General features: G+C 64.3%; 1 protein-coding gene across 4 annotated transcripts; it reads left to right on the forward strand.

Annotated features, from left to right (window-relative positions):
* Nucleotides 1-1,847: 1,847 nt before the first annotated feature.
* RBFOX3 (RNA binding fox-1 homolog 3) lies at nucleotides 1,848-21,244 on the forward strand. Of its 4 annotated transcripts, none has more exons than XM_059864613.1 (12): nucleotides 1,848-2,536; nucleotides 14,130-14,381; nucleotides 15,073-15,207; nucleotides 15,608-15,661; nucleotides 16,153-16,245; nucleotides 17,164-17,224; nucleotides 17,473-17,526; nucleotides 17,847-17,979; nucleotides 18,552-18,591; nucleotides 19,266-19,327; nucleotides 19,605-19,683; nucleotides 20,443-21,173. In XM_059864613.1, the coding sequence occupies exons 1-12, from the start codon at nucleotides 2,435-2,437 to the stop codon at nucleotides 20,485-20,487; spliced, it is 1,110 nt and encodes a 369-aa protein (XP_059720596.1). In that variant the 5' UTR covers nucleotides 1,848-2,434; the 3' UTR covers nucleotides 20,488-21,173. The 4 variants fall into 4 exon arrangements, with proteins under 4 accessions (XP_059720596.1, XP_059720595.1, XP_059720599.1 ...); XM_059864612.1 differs by having other exon boundaries at nucleotides 1,855-2,536; nucleotides 15,070-15,207; XM_059864614.1 differs by having other exon boundaries at nucleotides 1,863-2,536; nucleotides 15,070-15,207; nucleotides 21,113-21,244.
* Nucleotides 21,245-22,025: the final 781 nt, after the last annotated feature.

The raw sequence follows: 22,025 nt of genomic DNA on the forward strand, positions 1-22,025 counted from the left end.
GCGCGGGGGAGGATGGGCAGATTACCTCATCCTGGAGCCATTCCTGCCTCACGTGGTGTGCTGTGTTGGGCATCGCAAGGCCAGTGTGCCAGGCAGTGCCCTGCCATTGTCACCTCCGGGAGCTGCAGTGGAGCCAGAGCGGCCAGGCCCTCGGAGCTGCCTGTTGGCCTGCTCGGGGTGCCCCTGGCCTGCACAGGGTCTGTGTGGTGTGTGCCGGTTCCTGGGGGAGCCCCTCTCCCCTCAGCTGCACAAAGGGCTGTGGGGGGACACACTTGTCCTTCCAGAGCTGTGCCACATCCTTCCCCGGGTGCTGGAGTGCACAGAAGGGCATGGCACCAGGGGCGTGGGGGTCCCTGGGAAGGGACGCTGGACACCAGCAGGAGAGTGGGGTCTGAGCACCACGGTGTGCCAAAGGGCCACTGCATCTGTCGTGGTCCTTGGGGCTGGAGGGGAGCGGCTGTGGTGGCACCCACAGGGAGCAGTGCCTGGGGATGCTGTTGGCAGCAGATGTCACTGCTGGACCTTTTTGGCTCCTGGTACCACAAGGCAGTGGTGGTGACAAAGCCTCCCCGGGCCTGGCGTCCCCTCCCTAGTCTGGGTCCCTGCAGTCCCCTTGGAGTGCAGTCCCCCGAGTCTCAGGACCTGCTGGGAGGGGCTGGCACCCTCTTGGCCCCACACACCTCTTTCTCAGGATGGCTCTTGCAGAGCTGTTTGCAGCAGGTTCTCCCTGTGCCTCTGGGGCGGCCGTGCCACACACTGCTGCTCTGGAGTGTCTGCAGCAGAAGCCGGAACTGCTGCGAGTGTACCAGGACACTGCAGCATGTCACTCTGCCTGGGGATACTGTGGAAAATCCCAGCTCCAAACGGCTGGTCGTGTGCTGGAGGCTCCGGCAGAGACGGAGCATCAGCAGCTGCTGGCACAGCCCTGCCTTTGTGCGTCGCATTTGGCCGAGACGGAAAGTGAGCCGAGCCCAGGTTTCATTTCCTACATGCCCCAGCACAATGCCAGCCTGGCAGCCTCGGCGCTGCCGTGGCTCCGGAGCTGGGCACGGTGCTGCTGCCCAGGCCTGGGCACCCGGGAGGGACCCGCGGCAGCGCCGGGGCTGCTGCGGGGCCGGGATGGGTGGAGGTGGGACGGGACCCGAGCGAACACGCAGGGCTGTCCCTCGCGGGCACTGGCACGTAGGCGATTGCCATGGCAGCTGTGACAGCGGCCAGTGTGGTGTGGATGCGTCAGGGCTGCTGGCAGCACGTAGGGCCCTCGGAAACGCCAAAGCACCTCTGGAGCCCTGCCGGTGCAGACCTCTGCCCGCCGGCGGGCGGATCTTGGGGCAGCGGGTCCCCATGGCTCTGGGGAGAGCAGGGAAGCAGTGCCAGGGGGCAGGGCCCCCATGTCACCCCAAGGGGCAGGGCCCCATGTCACCTCAGGGGGCAGGGGTCCCCGCAGCCCTCCGTGCCAGGGGGCGGGCAGGCAGGATGGGGCTCAAGGGGCCCTGCCTGGGGCTCCCACACCTTGGCACGGTTGAGCAGCGGTGCCCGGAGCATGCGGGCAGCGGTGAGGTGCGGCCGGTCCGGCAGGGAACGCTGCGGGCTGCCCGCGGCTGCGGGGCCGTGCGGAGCCGTGCGGGGCCGTGCGGAGCCGTGCGGGGCCGTGCGGGGCCGGTAGCTCCGGGGAGGCGGAGCTGGGGCTGCCGCATGGCTCCCGCGGCCCGGCAGCGCCGGCGTCTCGCAGCGAGAGCGTGGCGGTGCGCACGTGTGCGGCGGAGTGTGCACGGGGGATCCCCGGCAGCCCCGCCGCCGCTGCCCGCACGGCTCCCCGCGGCACCGCGCTGCAGCGCCGCAGCTCCCGGTAAGAGCCTTCCCGCCCCGGGAGCCAGCGCCGGGAGGGGAGCCGGCTCTGCCCGCCCGGCCCCATCCTGCCCGGCTGCTTCCCCAGCGTGCGGCCGGGGCGGCGAGGGCGGCGGGGAAGCCATCTGCAACGCGGCGGCGGCGGAGGGGTTAAGTGCGGGATCAGCTGTTCTCATGTCATTACGGATTCTCTTCATTTTATACAGAGCTCTGTTTGATGTCTGAATGCACAGGGGACTCCCCCTCCTCCTCCAACTCCCACCCCTTTTATTTCGCTCCCGAGCCCTCTCTCCTTCCTCCTCCCCTTCCTTTCTCTCCCGCTCCGCTCTGGCTCACGCACACCCTTTGCAGACCGTGCGCTCAGTGCCAGTGTCTAATGGCCCCGAAGTGAAGAGCCAAGCGCTGCTCCGGCGGCGGCGCGGCCGGCCTGCCGCAGATGAACCCTCCTAACTAGCGCCGAGGGGTCGGGAGGGACGGCGAGCAGGGGAGAGCCCGAGGGGCCAGCCGGGAAGACGAGGATAGCGGTGGATAGCGGTGTGCGGAAGAGGACGGACCCGCGAACAGCTCCACGGCTACCTGTCGACACATGCTGTGCTCCATGGCTAACTCGGGCTGCCTCCTTGTCTCCAACTCAGGCATGCTTCCTCACTCTCTCCCCTGTCCTCCAGCCTTCCTCTACCTCCAACAGGTAAGCCACCCTCTCCGGGGATTTTTTTGCTTTCCGGTTCGCACATGTTTCTGGCTGGTTCCCTCTCGGCAGAGGGTAAGAGCTTGACAGCTTCCTCGCAGCCTCCCCGCTCCAGCCCCGCGGCAGCCGGAGCTGTGCCGCCGGGGCTGCTCGGCCGCAGCGTTTGGGGTTTCTCCGGTTTCCCCGGCCTGGCGGCGGGAGCAGGGCCAGGGCAGCGGGCGGGCAGTGCGGCAGGCAGAGCCGCCGGCGCGGCTCCAGCGCTCCCCCGCCTCGGCGCTGCTGCCGCTTGGCGATGATGGATGCTCGGGTGAAGGAACGAGGCTCCGGCGTGGCCTGAGCAGAAGGGAAGGTGATGAGCTCGGGCGTGCACTGTGTGTGCGTGCCCACGGCCGGGCGTGGGGCTGTCCCGCTGTCGCTGGAAGTGCTGCAGAGGGACTGGGGGCACGTGGTGCCAGGCGGTTGCTGGGCTTGGGCAGCCCAGACGGAGGCTGCTGAGGCCATCAGTTTGGTCCTTCACCTGGGCCAAGGTTTCGCTGTCCCACAGGGCTGTCCTGGTTCCTGTGCTGGACCCTGAGTGCCGGGTTTCTGGGCCCATCATCCCAGGGGAAGCGCGGCTTGGGAGAGGCAACATCTTCCTCAAATGCCTCTGTGCTGCGTCGGAAATCCCGTCCCCCAGCCAGGCAAACCGCTCCATTTGTGCCTTCAGGAGTTTAAAAATTCATGGCATCCTCGCTGCACTTGGCGTGGCCGGCGCGGTTCACCCGGCGGCGAGGACGGGCACAGGGTGCCAGCCCTCCGCCCCAGTGAGGAGCCTGAGGAGTGTGGGGTCCCTTGGGGTGTCTGTGGCCGCTGTCCGAGCGGGGTCGTGGCCAGAGCGTGGCCGGCGGTGGTGGGCATGGCGAGGCCCAGGTCTCTCTCGCTCTGGAGGCCGGTGCTGGCCGTGGGCATGGAGGCTGCGGCAGGCTGCCAAGGCAGGCCCGTGATTTATTGCACCCAGAGCCCAGGGACAGCCAGGGCTGCGCTGGGTTTCACCCTTCCCAAAGCTGCACTGAGGCCCCTGTGGCTGCTGCACACCTGACACTGAGAAAACCTGTCCCTGAACCCCCACCTGTGTGGGGCATGGTTTCTGTCCCTAGGAAGAGAGCACGAGGATGCTTTGGAGGGGCAGCCAGTGCAGGGCCCAGAGCCTGCCTTGCAGCATGGGGGATGTCCCTCCCCAGCTGGGATCCCCCTGTCCCTGGCCACACGAGGGGCTCAGCTGTGCTGCTCTCTTGCCCTGCGGAGCACTCTGGCAGGGGTTGGCCTGGGTCTGGCAGCAGTGGCGGTGACAGCACGGCCCGACGGGTGCTCCTGCAGGGCTGTGAAAGCAGACCTGCAGGTCCCTGGGAGGCAGCAACTTTCCTGGGTGTGCAGCTCTGCACCTGGCAGCTCCCAGTTCCCTCATCACCCTGCCTGGTTTGCTCTGACTGTTGTGTTCCGCATCTCTTCCTCCCTGCTCCCCCAGAAGCCTCCTGCTCCTTGGCAGCAGCTCTGGACTTGCAAGCCAGGAGGAGGGTTTTATTACAGGATTTGGAGTTGAATTTTCACCCGGCTGATGAGCACGATGGAGGTGAAAATCTCTGTCCCCTTCCTGGGGTTTATCCCGTGCTGAGGTTCTGCACCCAGCACCTGGGGACAGGTGCTCCTGATGCGTGTCACAGCAAGGTGTCAGGGAGAGGGACGTCACTGGAGGCCATCGCATGGGGCAGGGGCATGGGCCATGCGTGGCTGATGGGCCCCTCAGTGGGTGTGCCTGGCACCTGCTTTAGCTCTGAGTTTGCTCTGGGTTTTAGACTGCCCACCTGTGCCACCTGCACCCCAGGAGCACACAGGGATCAATGCCGCTTCTGCCTGTGGGCACGTGCCCACCCCAGAGCTGGCTCTGCCAGCTGGCCTGGCTCACCTCTGTGCACCTGAGAGGGTTCACCTGACTTTCCCTGAGCTGGCTGTGCTGTGGGGTCTGGGGGGACTTGGTTGTGACCCCCTGGGTTACAGGTCCCTGTCCAAACCCTTTACGGGTTTGTAAGGAGGTGTACCATGATGGTGCCTGAGCCAGTGACCAGGACTGAGTCTGCTGGGCTGGCCAGTCGGTCGAGAGCTGGCTAATGCCAAGATCTGCACGCAGTGACTGCCCTCATCCCCTTCAGACACTGCTCTCCCTACCAGGAGCCTGTGGCTGGATTGGTTCCTGAGGATGCTGCTGATGTCCCGTAGCTTCCAGCCCCAGCGTTTGCAGCTGGGTTGGGATTTGAAGGAATGACCAAGTAATGAAGCTCTCAGCAAAACTCAGTTCTTCCAGCACCTGGGAGGGCTCAGCAGTGCCAGTGGCTCTTCCAGGTGCTGTGGGTGCCTCTCAGCTCACTCTGCTCCACTTCCCCCCTGTGGCCACTCTGGCCTGGCTGCAGGAGCCGTGGGTCTGTGGCATTCTGGGCTGTGCAGCCACACCGTGCCCAGGAACTGCCCCTGGCACTGCCGTGCTCCAAGGGCAGAACTTCTGGAAGGCTGGAGGGCAGGGGCCACGGGAGGGTGGGTGCATGTCTGCAGCAGAGCAGCCTGGGCCAGTGGGAACGCTGCATCCTTCCGTGGGGCTTGGCAGGGACGTTTGGCTCTGGCTCAGTGAGGGTCAGGGTGTGGAAGGACCCTTTGGTGACTTCGTTTGGTTAACAGAGGAATCAGCCAGTGCTCAAAACACATCTCTGCTGCTGTTGTGAGTGAGCAGTGATGGCTGCAGGACAGGGCTCGCTGCTGACCCAGAGCAGACTCTGAGGTTCAGCGTCAGTGCTGAGCCCTGCCCGGCCCTGGTGCAGCCCCAGCCACGGGCAGGTCCGAGCCCAGCCCAGGCTGACATCCAGGTGTGCTGAGGCCGCTGCAGTGCTGGCCCTGGCTGCTCCTGGCCGGGAACATCCCCGCTGCTCTCAGTCACACCCCGGCACAGGAGACTTGGCTGAGCAGTGCCTGGCCCGCCGGGAAACAGCCTCTGCAAATCCTGCTTGGAAAATTCCTTTCCAAAAGGGCTGCTGCCAAGTTTAGCGTGTTATATTTTTAGGGAGCAGGTCTATTCCGAGCGGTTCGCAGCAGCGGGTTCCTTTCAAACCGGGTTTCTCCCCCTGCCCGCGCCTCGCACGGCCCCGAGACCCAGCACGGCAGCTCCCAGCTCTGGCCAGGCTGTGCCAGCTGCCCTGCCCTGTCAGCACAGGCCTTGGAGCCCCCAAAACATGTTTTCTGCTTCGGGTTCTTCCGTACTGAAAACACTGACATTAATTTTAGCTTTGCAAAGCTGCTTTTCCCACAATAGCTGTGATTTTGGCCCACACTGCCTGGCAATGCTCTTTTTATAGGTATATTCCTATTTTTATGCTATAGTGATGGGTGAATGAGTAGATTAAATTAGATTTAGTATCTGTCATTCTTTAAAGCATCGCATGCAGTTGGAGGGGGGTGTAACAAAGAAAGGCTAATTAGAAGAGCGGGTGCAGGCCACCCCCAGCAGTTCCACCAGCTGCACCACCCCTGGCCCTGGGGCTGCCCCCACTCAGGGGCCACCATCCACATAGCAAGGTGCTTTGAAGCATGGTTTTCTGTGCAGCCCCAGGCCAGGCCAGCTCCACGGCCTGCAGCCAGGGCTGGGCAGGGTGCTGCGTGCTGCAGCTGGGCACCCCGGGCACCTCCAGGAGCTCCAAGGTCACTTGGCTGCCTGGCTGCTGCCCCCACGGGGATGGGGGCTCCTGTGTGAGGGCACTGTGTCTGGGGGATGGTGGGCTTCCATGGAGGAGCCAAAGCACCAAGGGGCACTGTAGCCCCTCCAGGAAGGGCATTGGTCACTTCAGTGGCACTGGTTTTTGTAGGCAGGTGTGGGGCTGGGTGCCAGCAAGGCTTGGGGAGCTGTGCCAGAGTTGGGAAGGCTGGGAAGGGTGCCTGGGCACGGGAGAACTAAATGTCCCAGGAAGGAGGTAGATCTTCCAGTGCTGGTGTGAGCCAGCATGTGTCAGGGGCTGTGCAGTGCTGGCCATGCCATGGCCACTGACCCAGTGATGTGCCAGTGCCATTGAGCAGGCTGGGAGCTCTGGGCTGGAGCTGTGGGCTGGAGCTGTGGGCTGGGAGCTCTGGGCTGGAGCTGTGGGCTGGAGATCTGGGCTGGAGCTGTGGGCTGGAGATCTGGGCTGGAGCTCTGGGCTGGAGCTCTGGGCTGGGAGCTGAGGGCTGGGAGCTCTGGGCTGGAGCTGTGGGCTGGGAGCTGAGGGCTGGAGCTGTGGGCTGGGAGCTCTGGGCTGGAGCTGTGGTCTGGGAGCTCTGGGAGCTGCAGGATTCACCCCTCCAGTGCTCATGGGCAGCCCTGGCAGGGCTTTCAGCTGCACCACCTCCCTTGGCGTTCCAGGGCCAGGAGGGACCAGTGTGAGCAGCGTGCCCATCACTCCTGGAGGGTGCCAGCAGGGGAAGGGTTTGTGGTGGCCACCACAGTGCAGTGGGCACGGCCTGCCAGGGCTCAGGTGCTCTTCCCATGTTCCACACCAGCCCTGCTGTGCCCAGCCAGGATCCACACCCGGGTTCTCACCACAGCCTTCAAACAGCTCCCGTGGAAAATCAAAACTGGGGAGAAAAGAGTGGGAGCAGGCGACAGTGGCAGCTTATTTGTGATCTGCATTGTGTGGGGAGCCCTTAATTAGAGGTAATTAGACTAATTAACTTGCAAATGAGAAACTCGTCTTTTTCTCCTTTTCTTTTACAAGAAAAAATAGAAAAGACGAACAACAAGATAAATATTGGGGCTAATTAAGTTGTACCTGCTGCAGACCCCTGCAGCCCACGGGAGGCCTCCCTCCCCACCAGCCTGGCACTGGGTGCCGTCCCTGTCCGTGTGTCCTGCGGTGGCTGTCCCCACTCGGGGCTGGTCACACTGCCAGGCATGTCCCTGTGGTCCCCTCTGGCAGAAAGGGACCCCCTGCACACCCAGCAGGGACACAGCGTGTGTCCAGGAGCTGCTGGGGACAGTGGCCTCCATGGTGTTGGCCACTGCCAGGACAAGGTGGCCAGGCCCTGGCAGTGGCAGTGCCCCAGGGGCATGGATGGCCCCAGCACCATACCTGGCACGCTCCCTGCCAAAGCCATCCCAGGCCACCCCAGGCCGCAGCAGGGACGTCCCCCAGGTGACACCCGTCTGCTCCCAGCCCTTCCCTCGGGGCATCTCTGCTTTCCCCTCGCTCTATGCCCCCACCCCGGGGTTCTGCTAGCACAGCCCGGTTCAAATGTCTGATTAGTCTTTAGGAGATCGAGGGGTCAATTTTCCACAGCTCCTTCCTCTCCATTTAACTAATTTAACTGCACGATTGTTACAAATTTCATTTTATTATAGCGCTGCTTCTCAGTCCAATTGAATTACCAAAATCTCATTTTCTCAGAAGTGCTGAATATGTAATTAGAGGAAAAATTATGCTCCTGGCTGCCTATTAGAGAGGGCTGCGTGCAGGCACTGTCCAGGCACACATATGGGTCCGTGGTGCCATGAGTGCCCTCCAGTCTGGGCCAGCAGGTGCCACACGCAGCTGTGCCAGAGCCCCAGCATGGTGACAGGGGTGTGACAGTGACAGGGCCTGTGGCTGGGCCCTGGGGTGTGAGGGCTCTGCAGGTGCAGACCAGGGTTCAGCTGGGTTCCTGGAGCGCTGTGGGGCCAGCTGTGGGGCTAGCAGTGCAGCTGCTGTGGGGTGTGGGAGGTGTGAGGCCAGGGGACGTGGCCATTGGTGCCCCTGCTCTCAGGTCTGAGCTGTCTGCATGCAGCTGGGCTCTGGCAGCTCCACGGGAGGGTTCTGGAGCCCCCTTTGCAGCAGGGGAGCACAGCAGCTGCCCCCAGACCCAGTGGAGCAGCAGAGTGTCACCCCTGAGCCGTGCCGTGTGCAGGTGCCTCCCTCTGACGCTGCCTGCAGAGCTCAGGGGGTGCTGCTGAGGACTCAGGTTACCTCCAGCCCACCCCTGGGCTCTGCAGCCTGGCTTGTGCCTCACGTGCCACCTGTCACAACCTTTTGGTGACCGCTGGGGACCAAACACTGCTGGGAATCCCAGCCCACGCTGCGAGTGCCGGGTCTGACTTGGCGTGCCTGGGGGCAATGCTGTGCCAGGGATGCCACCAAGGAGTCCCGCAGGTGTGCCCTGGCACCGCTGGCGTTCCGGGAGCTGCCGTGGGTGAGCCCGGCCCCGGTGCCGATGTCGGGCTGTATCAGGAGGGAGCCAGAGGGCTGTGCATCCCGCAGCTCCGTTCCTCCCACCGCCGTGCCCGATGCCGCCGTGTCCCGCGGTGGCGCGGCCGTCGGTCGCTGCCGGCGCGGTGGCACCGGCACACGGCGAGCCGGGAGCTGCCGGCCGTGCGGGCGGGGGTGGCCGGGAGCCCCCCCCCAGCACCCCCGTCTCGCCTTGGTTACACAACATTATCATTTCATAATACTCTGAAATATACATGAAGTTGGCTGAATGCAGATGAAATTGCACCATTTACTTCATGAATATTTCATGAAGCCTCAGCTCCGAAGTTTCCAGCTGGCAGAGCCAGGAGCCGGGGCCGGAGCGCGCCCCTTCTGCCCGCGCCGGAGGTGACAGGGACACACGTGCTGCTGTGTGCCCGGGCCAGCGCCCCGTGTCACCCCCGCTCCTGGGTGTCCCCTGGCTCTGCCTGTCCTCTCCAGGCTGCCAGGGCAGAGGGACAGGCCGGGGGGATGCAGAGTGCCGGGAAACGTGTGGCAGCCCAAAAAAATGGTGTTTCCCATGCCAACATGCTGCTCTGCTTCCCCCGCTGCTCCTCCTCCTCCTCCTCCTCCCCTCAGGTGCTGCCTGCCCACTGGAGCACTCCTTTCCAGCGCAGCGTCCCTGGCAGATGCCATTACCAACCTCTCACCCCTCCCAGCTCCGCTGATGAAGACATTCAGTGCAGCAGCTGCTGCCGCTGGTCCCTGCAGCTCCTCAGTCCTTCCCCGCCTCCTCCACAGGCTCCATCCCCATCCTGCCCCCCAGCTCTCTGTGGGATCACTTTGGCCCTATCACCAGCTCCTGGCATCCCCTCGGTGGGCAGGGCTGGTCCCCCTGGGCTCCCTGACCCCCCTGCCCGCAGCCAGGAGCCTGCACAGCGCTGGGCACTGCTTTGTATGGATGGCACAGCCTTTGGGCTAATGAAATATTTACAGGTCAGTGGTTTTGTGAGAAATGACAGGGATCAGTCAGTTCCTTTTCAGGGAGTAATTTTCTTCCCTCCGTGGCCCGCGTTCCATGTTGACAGTCATTAGCACGAGCGAGGGCCGGTCCAAGGGGGAGCTGCGTCTGTCACGCAGATGAGTCCTGCTGGGCACGGGGGTGCCTGCGTGGCCCAGGGTGCCTGGGGACTGCCTTGGCCATGCCAGGACCCTTCTGCCTCCACTGGGGCATTCCTCGAATCTGTCTCTGCTGCTCAGCACAGTGCCACTCGCCCTGCTCCAGGGCAGTGGCTGTGAGGGCAGGTGGCCCCATCCGTCTCCTGGCTGCTGCTCGCTCCAGTTTCCTGCTGGTGGGCACCGCGGGCCCCCCACAGGAGGCGTTTGGAATTGCTGGGCACCCTTCCCTGTGCTCAGCAGTGACCTCAGGCTCCCTCATGATGTAGCAAGGGTGTGTCCTGGCATTAGCAAGAAGGCAGGAGCCATTCCAGGTCACAGCAAGGCATTTTCTGCCTGCCCTGCCCTGTCCTGCCTGCAGAATGTGCTTACTGAGGCTCTGTCGGTGCAGTGGTGCTGTGGGCCCCCCTTTCCCCCCCAGCAGGTGTCTGGTTCCCAGTGGGAGGAGCAGGACAGCCCCAGGCAGAGGGGACTGCTGTCAGAAGGGGAGGTGTGCAGTGACAGGACTGTCTTCCCTCTCCTGTTGCTCCCACGCCCCACATGTGGCTTCACCCAGCTGTGCATGTGCCGTGACCTAATAGTGCTGTGACCGAGCAGGGTCAGCTGTGACTGGGCAGTGCCATGACTGGGCAGTGCTGTGCCAGGACTGGGCAGTGCCATGCATTGACCAGGCCATGCCATACCATAGTTGGGCAGCGCCATGTCATGTCCAGGCAGTGCCATACCGTGGTTGGGCAGTGCCATACCATAGTTGGGCAGTGCCATGCCATGACCAGGCCATTCCATGCCATGACCAGGCAGTGCCATACCATGGTTGGGCAGTGCCATGCCATGACCAGGCCATGCCATGCCATGACCAGGCAGTGCCATACCATGGTTGGACAGTGCCATGCCATGACCAGGCCATGCCATGCCATGACCAGGCAGTGCCATACCATGGTTGGACAGTGCCATGCCATGCCATGCCATGCCATGACCAGGCAGTGGCATGCTGTGACCAGTCCATGTTGTGCTGTGCCACCCCTGTGCCATCAGCACCGCACAGCACAGGTGGGGCACAGCTCTGGGCAGAGGCGGCTGGTGGGAGTTGCCCTGGGCTGGAGATGGGGCTGGGGTCAGGTTGAGGCAGCAGGATGGCCGTGAGGCTTGGAGGAAACTGGCACATCCGTGGCAGCAGCAGGGGACAGGTGCCCTAAGCCCAGCCCCTCCTGCGTGGCACCGGGCTGGCAGCACGCCTGTCACAGCCCAGGTTCGGTGGCCCTCTGCAAGTGCTCGTGGCTGGCAGCTGCCTCATCCTTGGTGCAGGGCTCCACACTCAGGTGATTGCTCTGACCCTCTGCATCTGGGGGCTCCTGGCACGTTATTTCCTTAAAAAGGAGCAAAAGTGGCAAAAGGCGTCGTCAGCCCCGCGCTGCCAGGCACAATCCCCGAAATGCGGCGTTGGCAGGAACCGGCCCCACGCGCTAAATGACTGGAAAGGAAATGGCCTGGATTGTGCTGAGGAGGCAGAGTGTGGGGGGAGGAAGCAAGTGGAGCAAACAAAAAAACTTCATTAACTAAAGAAACTCGTTAATGAGGGACATTTAATCAGCTAAAGATGATATCTACCCCCTGCCTGCTGCGGCAGCCACTGCGCAGGGCTGGTGGTGCAAGACTGAGCCGTGGGCAGGGCAGAGGACACTGCCCAGGGGACACCTGGCAGGGGACACGGGGCAGAGGACACCACACCGAGCAGAGGACACCTCATGGGGACACTGCACAGGGGGCACCTGGCAGGGTAACCTGAGCTCCCTGTCCCAGCCTCTCCGCTGCCATCCCTGAGGCAGTGGTGTTTCAGCACAGGGCCGTGCCACTGTCCTGCTGGTACCTGCCTGAGCAGGTGGGCAGCAGAGGTGCCATGGTACTGCTCGTGCCCCCTGTGCTGCCAGCCTTGCTCCAGGCTCAGGCACTGAACGGATCTGCCTCATTTTGAACGAGGCCAAGGGCCATTAAGGACCAGAATTCCTTTTGTTGCACGTGTCAAAAGCACCATGTGGGAGCATCCCTGTGCCCCTGGAGGGCAGGTGCTGGCAGAGCAAGGGGTGTCTCTCAGAGCCTCTGTCCCTGGCATCCACAGGCCAGCACTGTGCCACAGGCTCCCTGCATGGCCAGGCACCCTGAGCTGGGGATCTCGTGGGTGCAGAGGTGGGTCCCCAGAGACCCCCTGGGTGCTCAGTGCAGGGGCACAGCCCAGAAGGGGCTCCAGCCACCTCCTGGGATGAGCAGAGGGACCCTCAGTGCTTGGGGCTGCCCCGGGATGGGGCTGTTCCAGTGCTGCAGGCAGCGTGGGGTGTGAACTGAGCACTGTGATGTCCACGGGCAGCACACAGCCAAGCCTGTCAGCGTTCCCTTCCCATGGCACCCTCACCACAGCAGCCCTGACCAAGCAGCTCTGTCCCCAGAGGGGTGGCCAGGCCCTGGGAGAGGACAGGAGGTGCTGGAAGCCATGGGTCTGTGCATCTGTGTCTGCAGCACCCGCAGCTCCAGCGCCATGAGCAGCAACCAGGGGAGCCTAATGGTCCCTGGATGAAATACTGCCCAGGCTGACAGGCACTGCGACAGCCCTAATTAATAACTGATACAGACGTGGCAGCTGGGACAGGCTGGTGAGGGCCTGGGAGGGCCCAAGACCTGGCAGGTGGGGACAGCCCCTGCTGACATCCTGGTCAGCGTGTTGGTGGCTGATCCCAGCTGCAGTGACAGCAGGGCTGTATCCATTGCAGAGCAAGCAGGAGGGATGTGGGCTGCTCCTGGTTCTGCCCGTGCAGGCAGGGAGGGATGGGCACAGGATGCTAGGGATCAGGCAGGGAGGGATGGGCACAGGATGAGACAAGGAGGGATGAGCACCAGGCACTGGGGAGGCACCAGGCACTGGGAGGGTGGCACGGTGACTGTTGGTGTCTGCCAGCCCCCTGGAGAAGAGTTGGGTGCCGAGACCCAGGCAAGCGCAGGATGGAGCCTCTGGCCTGCCAGGTGCAATGAGCACCTGGGGTGTGGGCAGCCGCGGCGTGGGCAGCTCCCGGCTGCCCGTCCCGGGGCAGGGCCGTCCCTGGGCTGGGCTCCTGCAGCCTGACAGCCCCGGCCCACGCAGGCAGGTGCGTGAGGCTGGCGCGTCCCGAGCAGCTGAGTCAGCGCGGGCGGGCTCTGCCGATGACTTGCAGATCTGCGGCGGGGCTGTTCCCGCTGGGTTTCCGTGTGTCCCCGGTGCGGCTCTGCTGCCGCCCTCACGGGCTGGGGACGGCAGCTGCCAGCGCATCCCCCTGCCACCCCCACCATCCCTCCCCAGCATAAATCGGCGACACACACACACACACACACAGTTAAGAAGCTTGTCTCTGCGGGCTGAGCCACAGACGGGTTTCACGGGCCAGGGGCTGCTGCAGGGCGCTGTGAAGCATCCGAGGGGCTGCGGGCGCTGCCCCCCGGGCCCTGGCACTGCCCTTGGGGGCTGCAGCCGTGCCGGCCGCAGGTGCAGCGCACACCTGTGCGAGGGGAACGGGCCGAGGGCGTGTGCTGGGCTGTGAGGATGGGCGGGAGGTGGATGGGTGGGTGTGCAGAGCCGGCGCTGCCTGGGAGCCCCACGCTGCACTCCCAGCCCCACGCAAACCCCTTGGCCCTTGGTGTGAGTGCAGCTCACCCCGTTTGACCAAGGCTGCCAAGCCAGCTGCCTTAGAGCAAAGGGCCCTATTAAATATTTAGCAGTTAATTGATCCCTGTCTGGTGTTTGCCAAGGGGCCATCAGCATCCCTCCCTGACGCCCCTCGCAGCCTGCCCAGCCGGTGCCGGTGCCGTGCAGCTCCCAGCACGATGCTGCTGGCCGGGCTCTGCTATGCCTTGTGCTGGGCTCCAGAATGGGGCCTGACCGGGTCTCCCTTCCCAAGGAGAGGGATGTGCCAGCTTCGGGAGTTAAACCCTTCCGTCCTCTTACCCAAGCCCAGCACAACGGGCAGGCAGGACATGGGAGCGGGAGAGGATGGGGCTCAGCTGCTGGCAGCGTGACCCCAAAGCCAGCACAGCACAGAGACAGCCCAGGGCTAGAGGGAGACACCAAAGGCTGGGGGGGAGTGGGGAGTGGGCTGGGTGGGGCTGTGGAGATCAGAACCCCAGCCCGGGGCAGGTGGCAGCCCAGGTGTGGCAGTGCTGAGGGGATGGTGCCGCTCTCTCGGCAGGGTAACCAGGACGCCACGGCCCCACCGGACGCGATGGCCCAGCCCTACCCCCCCGCCCAGTACCCCCCGCCCCCCCAGAACGGCATCCCCGCAGAGTACGCGCCGCCGCACCCGCACCCCACGCAGGACTACTCGGGGCAGAGCACGGTCCCGGAGCATGCCATGAGCCTCTACACACCAGCACAGAGCCACCCCGAGCCGGCGGGCAGCGACGCCAGCACACAGTCCATAGCAGGGACACAGACGGTACCGGTAAGGCACTGCTGGGGCTGGGGTGGGCTCGGGGCAGCGCCAGGGGCACGGGGGGCGCTGGGGCAGTCCTGCTGTGGGGGTCCAGGGCAGTGCCAGGGGCACGGGAGGCGCTGGGGCAGTGGTGCTGTGGGGGCCCAGGGCAGTGCCAGGGGCACGGGGGGCGCTGGGGCAGTCCTGCTGTGGGGGCTCGGGGCAGTGCCAGGGGCACGGGGGGCGCTGGGGCAGTCCTGCTGTGGGGGCTCGGGGCAGTGCCAGAGCTACCAGGAGGGTCCTGGGGCAGTGGTGCTGCCTGGCCAAAGTCCCACAGGGGTACCAAGCTGGGTGTTCCTGCCATCACTCCCCCTCAGAGCCCCCCTTCATTTCTCATCACTCGTAATCCACTCGCTTGGCTCTGCTCTAGGAGATCGTGGCAATTACAGCGCTGAAATGCAGCACCAGGAAGGTGCTGAGCTCTGCACTTTCCAGTCCTCCCACACGCTCCTTAGTGCAGCGTCTGCACCCCCACCCCGAGCATCCCCATGGCCCCACCAGGAGGGAGGGACACCTATGGGTGCTGCCAGAACCTGGGCACCACAGGGTGCAGGGTGTCCCTGGGGGCAGGCAGGGCCAAGCACAGGGCAGGGGGACACTCCTGCTGGGGACAGGGGCTGGCACGGCCAGGGGCTGATGGCAGCGGTGCCTCCCCCAGCAGACAGACGAGGCGGCACAGACAGACAGCCAGCAGCTACACTCCTCAGACACCACAGACAAGCAGCAGCCCAAGAGGTTACACGTCTCCAACATTCCCTTTCGATTCCGGGACCCCGACCTGCGGCAAATGTTTGGGGTGAGTACAGCTCCATCCAGCCATCACATCCCGGCTCAGTGCTGCCCCATGGCACCATCGGGACCTTGGCACTGTCACCTCCCAAGGGACATCCTGCCCAGCCCCTGTGTGTGGAGCAGAGAGTGACACAGAGCCCTTGTCCCCCTCCACTGTCCCCTTCCCAGCCCTCACTAGGACTCAGAGCAGCGCCAGCTAATGAAATTTTGGATGACGCTCCCCAAGTCCTGTCAGAGTGGGAGCCATGGGAGGGACAGGGGCTTTACCCTGCATGACCCTGGGTGTGCCCAGGTCCGGCCCCCAAGGCAGCCCTCTGCCCATCCCTGGCACAGAGTCCTGTGCCAGCAGCTCTGGGTGCAGGGCCAGAGGCTTTGCAGGCACTCACCCCTCTGTTCACTTGCAGCAATTCGGGAAGATCCTGGACGTGGAGATCATTTTCAATGAGCGGGGCTCCAAGGTGGGTGATGCCCATGGCCAGCACCACACAGCCAGTCCCAGGGAGGGTGTCAGTGGAGCCAGGTTGCCCAGCAGTGCTGTAACCTGCTCTCCCCTCCCCTCCTGTCCCATGGAACCCTGGCATGCCGTGCCCCATCGGTGCCAACTCGGGAGGTGGTGCGGGTCCCTGCACCCGGCACTGGAGGGAGGAGAGGGCTTGCTGTGTCCCACCACGGGCAGCTCGTGTCCCTCTGTGTCTGGATGTCTCTGTTGTATCTTCCCCGCTTTCTGTGCCCCTCTCCCAGACTCTTCTCCCAGCTCGTGGGCGATTCTGGGGCCTCAGCCGGGACCCCCGGCCCCTGCGGGGACCCCAGTCTGGGCTCTTCATCTCTGCACTGTGGCAGCCTCACCTCCTGCGCCAGCTCTCCTGATTCACCCCCTCTCTCTCTCTGTCCCCACACCCTCTCTGTCTCTCTCTGTCTCTTTCTTTCTCCTTTTCTCCTCTGCTCACAGGGTTTTGGGTTTGTAACTTTTGAAACTAGCACAGATGCCGACCGGGCACGGGAGAAGCTGAATGGCACCATCGTAGAGGGCCGGAAGATTGAGGTGCTCAGATAAGTGTGCTAGTGCCGTGCCATGCCTGCGTGTGCGTGTCCCCTGCCCAGGCTGGGGGACGCTTGGGGCAGCCCCGGGTGCCCAGGGAGCTGTGCCCGGCGCGTGCATGTGTCCCTGAATGTGGCACGGTGGGAGCATGTCTGCGGGAAGGTCGGCGCTTGGCACGAGGAGTGTCTGGCCCAGAGGAACCTCCCGGCTGCACAGAGAGCCGGGGTGCCAGCCGGGGCTGCATTCTGCCTGGTGCAGACAAGGCTGGCAGACCCCCGTGCCCACAGCAGCCACCCCAGGCTCTGCAGGGAGCTCTGGGGCTCTGCCCTGCATGCCACCCCCCGCTCTGTGCTGGGAGGGAGGATCCACCCGCAGCTCCACACCTGCAGTGCCAGCAGATGCCCAGCCCCAGAGGCTTTGATTTCTCCAGGCTCTGCCCATTTGCCAGCAGCTCCCCGCTGATGGCTGGCGAGTGGTGGGGAACAGGGTGGCACATGGCACAGGGAGCAGGACAAAATGTCCCCAGCAGAGCTGACGGCAAAGAGGGAGTCTGGCAGGGCACAGCAATGCCCCATGGACAAGGAAAACATCATCCAACAAAATCGGGCAGGAGCTCACGGGCAGCATGTCGGGGCTCAGCCTGAGCATGGCACCACAGCTCTCGGGGCACCAGCCAGCAGCCTGAGCCATGCTCACAGCTGGAGCACGGAGGCCTGGGCTGGCTGGAGGCACGGCAGGTCTGTGTGCAGCGGGGTGCTGCAGGCAGAGCCTTGTCTCGTGTCTCTGGTGCAGCTGGCATCCTTTGCTCCGGCACCCGAAGCAGCAGCAGCAGCGGGCGCTGGGCACAGCCGAGCGGGCCCTGGACCCCAGCCTGGCCAGCTCCACGTCCTCAGGCACTGAGCCCCGTCCCTCTCTCTCCAGGTGAACAACGCCACGGCCCGTGTCATGACCAACAAGAAGGTGGCCAACCCCTACACCAACGGTAAGGGCCAGTGTCCAGGGACCAGGGGCTGCAGCAGGCAGGGGCACCTCTGGGCACCAGCGCTGTCTGGCTGCTGTGCAGCTCCAGCAGTGAATGCCCTCCACACCTGCAGGCAAACGGGAGAGCAGCTGCTCCTGCCCAGTGCAGGAGTGCAGCCCCCATGCCCTCCTCCTGCCTGGGGATGGGGCTGTTGCCCCTCAGAGCACCATGGAGAGTGCCCTGTCCTCACCGGCTCTCCCTGCCCACAGGCTGGAAGCTGAACCCGGTGGTGGGAGCAGTCTATGGCCCCGAATTCTACGCAGGTAACGTCGGGCTGCAGGAGTACCTGCTGTGGGTTCCCCTCAAACCTCAGATCTGCCCTGTGTCTGCCACTGCTCCGTGCAGTAAGCAGCCCCTGGCCCCTCTCCCTGTCCTTCATACCTGCCTGGACAGTTCCTCCTGTCCTATCCTGTCCTGTCCTGTCCCGTCCCATCCTATCCCATCCTCTTCCCTTGCCCAGCATCCCCACGGGGCCGTGTCCCTGCCAGCCTGAGGGTACAGGGGTGGGCTGTGCCACAGGTGCCCCATGGGGGCCGTGTGCTCCTGCTGTGCACAGCCCATAGGTGTCCCCTGCCTCCTGCAGTAACGGGGTTCCCGTACCCCGCCACGGGGACGGCCGTGGCCTACCGAGGGGCACACCTACGGGGCCGGGGACGTGCCGTGTACAACACCTTCCGTGCCGCGCCGCCGCCGCCGCCCATCCCCACCTACGGCGCGTGAGTACCCCTGGGGGGCTGCTGGGGCGGGGGGGCAAGTGCTGCCACACCACCCCGGGCTGTGCTGGCATTGCCAGGCTCATCAGGGACGGGCTGCAGCTCCTGCAGCACCTGCCTGGCCACAGGCTCTGTCCCAGCCCCACTCTGCTGCCCTCGGCTGAGCCGCACATTCAGCGGCCTCCTGCCCACCAAAGCACGGGACGTTATTCCAGCCAGGATGGTTGGTTTGATGGAAACATCCAGCCAGGATGGTTGGTTTGATGGAAACTCTCCCAGCACATGTCCTGAGATGGCGTTGGTCACAGACACAGCCATGGCCATCTGTTGCTGCTTGGCTGCTCCCAGCAGAGATCTTGCCCTGGGATCCTCCTCTGGCATGCCCTGCCCTTGGCTGTGCCCTCTGCGTGTGCCCAAGTCCCTGCCCAGAATCCCAGAGGTGCCCTTGGGGCCTGCACAGCCACTCCTTGCCACAAGCCGTGGGGCTGAGGCAGCTTCACCTCTTCAGTGCCCTCACCCCGCTGCCCTCAGCCCGGGGCTCTTGCCAGGCTCTGACGCCTCCTCCTCATTTCCAGGGTCGTCTACCAGGATGGGTTCTACGGAGCTGAGATCTACGTAAGTGTCACTGCCCAGGGCTGGGCTGTGACGGGAACCCCATGCCAGCACAGAGGGCAGGCGGTGTCACACAGGTTCCTGGCGGGCTCTGCTCCCCAGCCCCTTCCCCTGGGCGGCAGCAAGAGCATGAGCACAGCACAGCTTCTGCAGAGCAGTCTGGGTGGCACACACCACACAGGATCCTGTGCCCAGTCCTGTGCCCCTGCCAGCCCTTGCAGGGCTGGTGCCACACAGGATTTACGGCCTCAGTTCCTTGCACCCGCATTTAACCTCCGTGTCTGAGGAGCCAGCGGCGATATTTCAGGCGGGCACTGAAGGATTTATCTAACGTGACACCTCATTAAAGCGAGCGCGGAGGTGACAGGCTCTTCTATGGAAATTTAATTTTTTAAGGTTAATGTTTGTGAAAGCCCCTGGGGAATGGAAATGAGGCTGCTGCGTGCCCAGTGGCACTGGCACCGGCCCCCTGTGGGCCCCCCACCTCTCTGTGCAGTGCCATGGGGCACCAGCTGCCCCCAGCCCCAATCCCCAGTGGCTGCAGCCCCCTGACCAGTGTCTCTCCCTGCAGGGGGGCTATGCTGCCTACAGGTGCAGCCCCCTGACCAGTGTCTCTCCCTGCAGGGGGGCTATGCTGCCTACAGGTGCAGCCCCCTGACCAGTGTCTCTCCCTGCAGGGGGGCTATGCTGCCTACAGGTACGCCCAGCCCGCAGCAGCAGCAGCCGCGTACAGCGACAGGTGAGCACCGGGTGCAGCACCTGGGGGAGCCCCGTGTCACCTGCACAGCCCACCCTGTCACCCCAGCTTCCGAGTGCTGTGGGACAGGACAGAGTCAGGCATGGGGAGGGCATCCTGCAGACAGGGACCCCTTGCTCCCCTCAGGGCTCGGCTGGGAAGGGTTGGCACCACTGCAGGGGGAGCAGGGAGATGCCGGGGGGCTCCCAGGTGCAGCTGGGAGGGAGGGCTCAGAGGGGACACAGCTGCTGTCACTAACACCCCCGCTGTTTGCTCCTAGCTACGGCAGAGTGTACGCAGCAGCAGACCCCTACCACCACACCATCGGCCCCGCCGCCACATACAGCATTGGCACCATGGTAAGAGCAGCCCCTTGGCCTTCCTCTGCTTCCCGGGGGGCTGCAGGCAGCCCAGGGAGGGGTCTGGCACAGGGCAGGGGCTGTGGGAGGGCAGTGGGAATGGCACAGCCCCTGCCTGGCTCTGTCTGCAGGAGAGGAAACCCCCAGCCCGCACCCTGCCCCACCTTCCCCTCACACTCCGCACAGTCCTGCCCACGCACGCCACTTCCAGGGGCCTGGCTGTCCCCTGGGCAGGCTCCAGGACCCCTCTGTCATTCCAGTGCAGGACAGTGTCCCCAGGGCCCCTTGTGCAGCCACACACGGGGGGCACCACAGCCCCTCACACACCACAGCTCTTGTCCAGCTCTGACAGCATCAAAGATGAAAAATTGCACTCACGGCTGGGATCACAAAGCCAACCTGCCTTTTTCTGCCTTGTGACTCCCTGGGCAGCTGCTAGTGAGGGGCCACGGGCACGGCATCCCAGGGGTTTTCAGCTCAGTGCCACAGCAGGGATGGGGGCAGCTCCTTGGCAGGCATGGCACAGCAATGCCACAGAGGGCAGCCCCTGCCCCCAGGGCAGTGCCCATGGCCACCACAGAGCCTGGGCAGTGCTGGGCACCCTGGCCCTGCCTGCCTCTCACATCCCAAGGACAGCAGCGATTTGATGTCATTTGAAAGAGGAAAAAAAAAAAAAAAAAAGAAGAGGAAAAAGGGAAGATCTAGGCTTTGGCTATCTCTGAATACTGATTGGCTTTTTTTTCATCTTTGATGTTGCAGGCTAGTCTATACCGAGGAGGGTACAGCCGCTTCACTCCCTACTAGCAAGACAGACCCAGCCCCCCCACCACTGCCCCCGATGCTCACTAGCACCAAACCAAACCAGGCAGACAGAGCCGAGGCCGAGCCTGCGGAGGAGCCGCGGGTGCTGCCCGGGTGGCCGGGGCTGGCGCCGGGCTCTGTGGGGCCGCAGCACCCACACCCATAGGGTTACCTCAGCCGCTCCGTCTCTCCTGCAGCATCCGCCCGCCCTGGGGGCCGCGGGGCCAGCCCTGAGCCCCAGCAGCTCCCCATTCCCACAACTGGGGTGCAGGGTCCCCCCCTGCCCTGGCTGGGCTGCACAGGGTTCATCCCCTGCAGGGCAGGCGGGGTGCTCAGCCTGCAGGGATGCTCGCTCCGCAGGCACTGGGGCTTGGGGTGACAGCCGCCCCCCGAGCAGCCCCTCTGCCCCCGTAGGAGAGAGAGGAGCCGGCGGGGGTTGCTGCCAGCTGTGCGGCGAGGCTGGTGTTGTTCGGGATCCTGGGGCAGCCTTCTGGGCAGGTGTGATGGGCTGGGCTGGCTGCAGAGCTGGGTGTGATGGGCTGGGCTGGGACGGTGCCTGCGTGCCCCCGGCCGCCAGCTCGGCCTGAGTGCTCCAGCGAAAGACCTGCCTCTCTTGTTTCTGTTGTAGTGAACCCGTGGCCGTTTCCTTCTGGGACCAGGAAGGGCAAAAATATCCACACACACACACACACATACACACAAAAAAAAGAACCCCAAAATATAAAAATTAAAAGCGAAGCAACAAAAAAAAAAAAAAAAAGTAAGAAAATCCAATCAAAAAAAAAGAGAAACCAAGCCAAGCGGCAGCAGCCAAGTGAGTCCCAACTGTCCACACACACGGAGTGAGCGAGTCCCAGAGGAGCCGCGGCGAGCACCGGCGGTCGGATGCGCCGGAGAGACCCCCAGCGCCCCGGCCCCAGAGCCCCGCAGGGAGGGAGCCGGCGCGGGCAGGCGTGAGGGTCCGCGGGGGTCCGGGGCCCTCCCCCGCCCGGGTGCAGGGCCTGGGCTCCACGTCTTCCTTTCCCTGGTGCGGCAGCGCTGGGGGTGCCGGCAGAGCGCTGCGCCCTGCCCGGCTCGTGGGACCGGGTGACAGGGTGGGGACCTGGCTTGGTGCCACCCGGCGCTGGCGGCCATCAGTGTGTCAGGTGTGCGAGGCCTCAGCTCCAGCGCGGAACTGGGGCGGCGGCGCGGATGCGGTGCTGAGGTACTGCAGGGGACGACCCTCTGCCTTTTAAAGGGAATTTTTGTTAAGAGGAGCTTGCAACTCGCTTGTGACCCCTTCCCCTTCTTCCTTCCTCCTTCCCTGACCCCCGCGCTCCCGCCCTGCCTGGACCAGCCCCGACCAAAGCTGGGCCAGGCCTGCCCCAGTCCCACTGCTGCTTGCTCTGCGGCATGGGACGCGCTCACGGCCACCCGTCCCTGCCCGAGGCAGCGGGATGCCCCCAGCCCTGGGTGCGGGGTCTCGGCCGCTGCATCACCCACAAGGGACACCCCGAGCCGCAAGGCTGGGCCGCAGCCACCGGCACGCTGGGGCACTGCGG

The sequence above is a fragment of the Haemorhous mexicanus genome, chromosome 20 (genome assembly GCF_027477595.1).
Source record: "Haemorhous mexicanus isolate bHaeMex1 chromosome 20, bHaeMex1.pri, whole genome shotgun sequence".
Lineage (NCBI taxonomy): Eukaryota > Metazoa > Chordata > Aves > Passeriformes > Fringillidae > Haemorhous > Haemorhous mexicanus.

Bases quoted from the DNA above. Each gene is read 5' to 3' on its own strand.
- RBFOX3 (XM_059864612.1), top strand. From the start codon at position 2,435: ATGCTGTGCTCCATGGCTAACTCGGGCTGCCTCCTTGTCTCCAACTCA. The intron at 17,527-17,846 runs GTAACGTCGGGC...TGCCTCCTGCAG, and splicing joins TGGCCCCGAATTCTACGCAG to TAACGGGGTTCCCGTACCCC. The intron at 19,328-19,604 runs GTGAGCACCGGG...GTTTGCTCCTAG, and splicing joins GCAGCCGCGTACAGCGACAG to CTACGGCAGAGTGTACGCAG.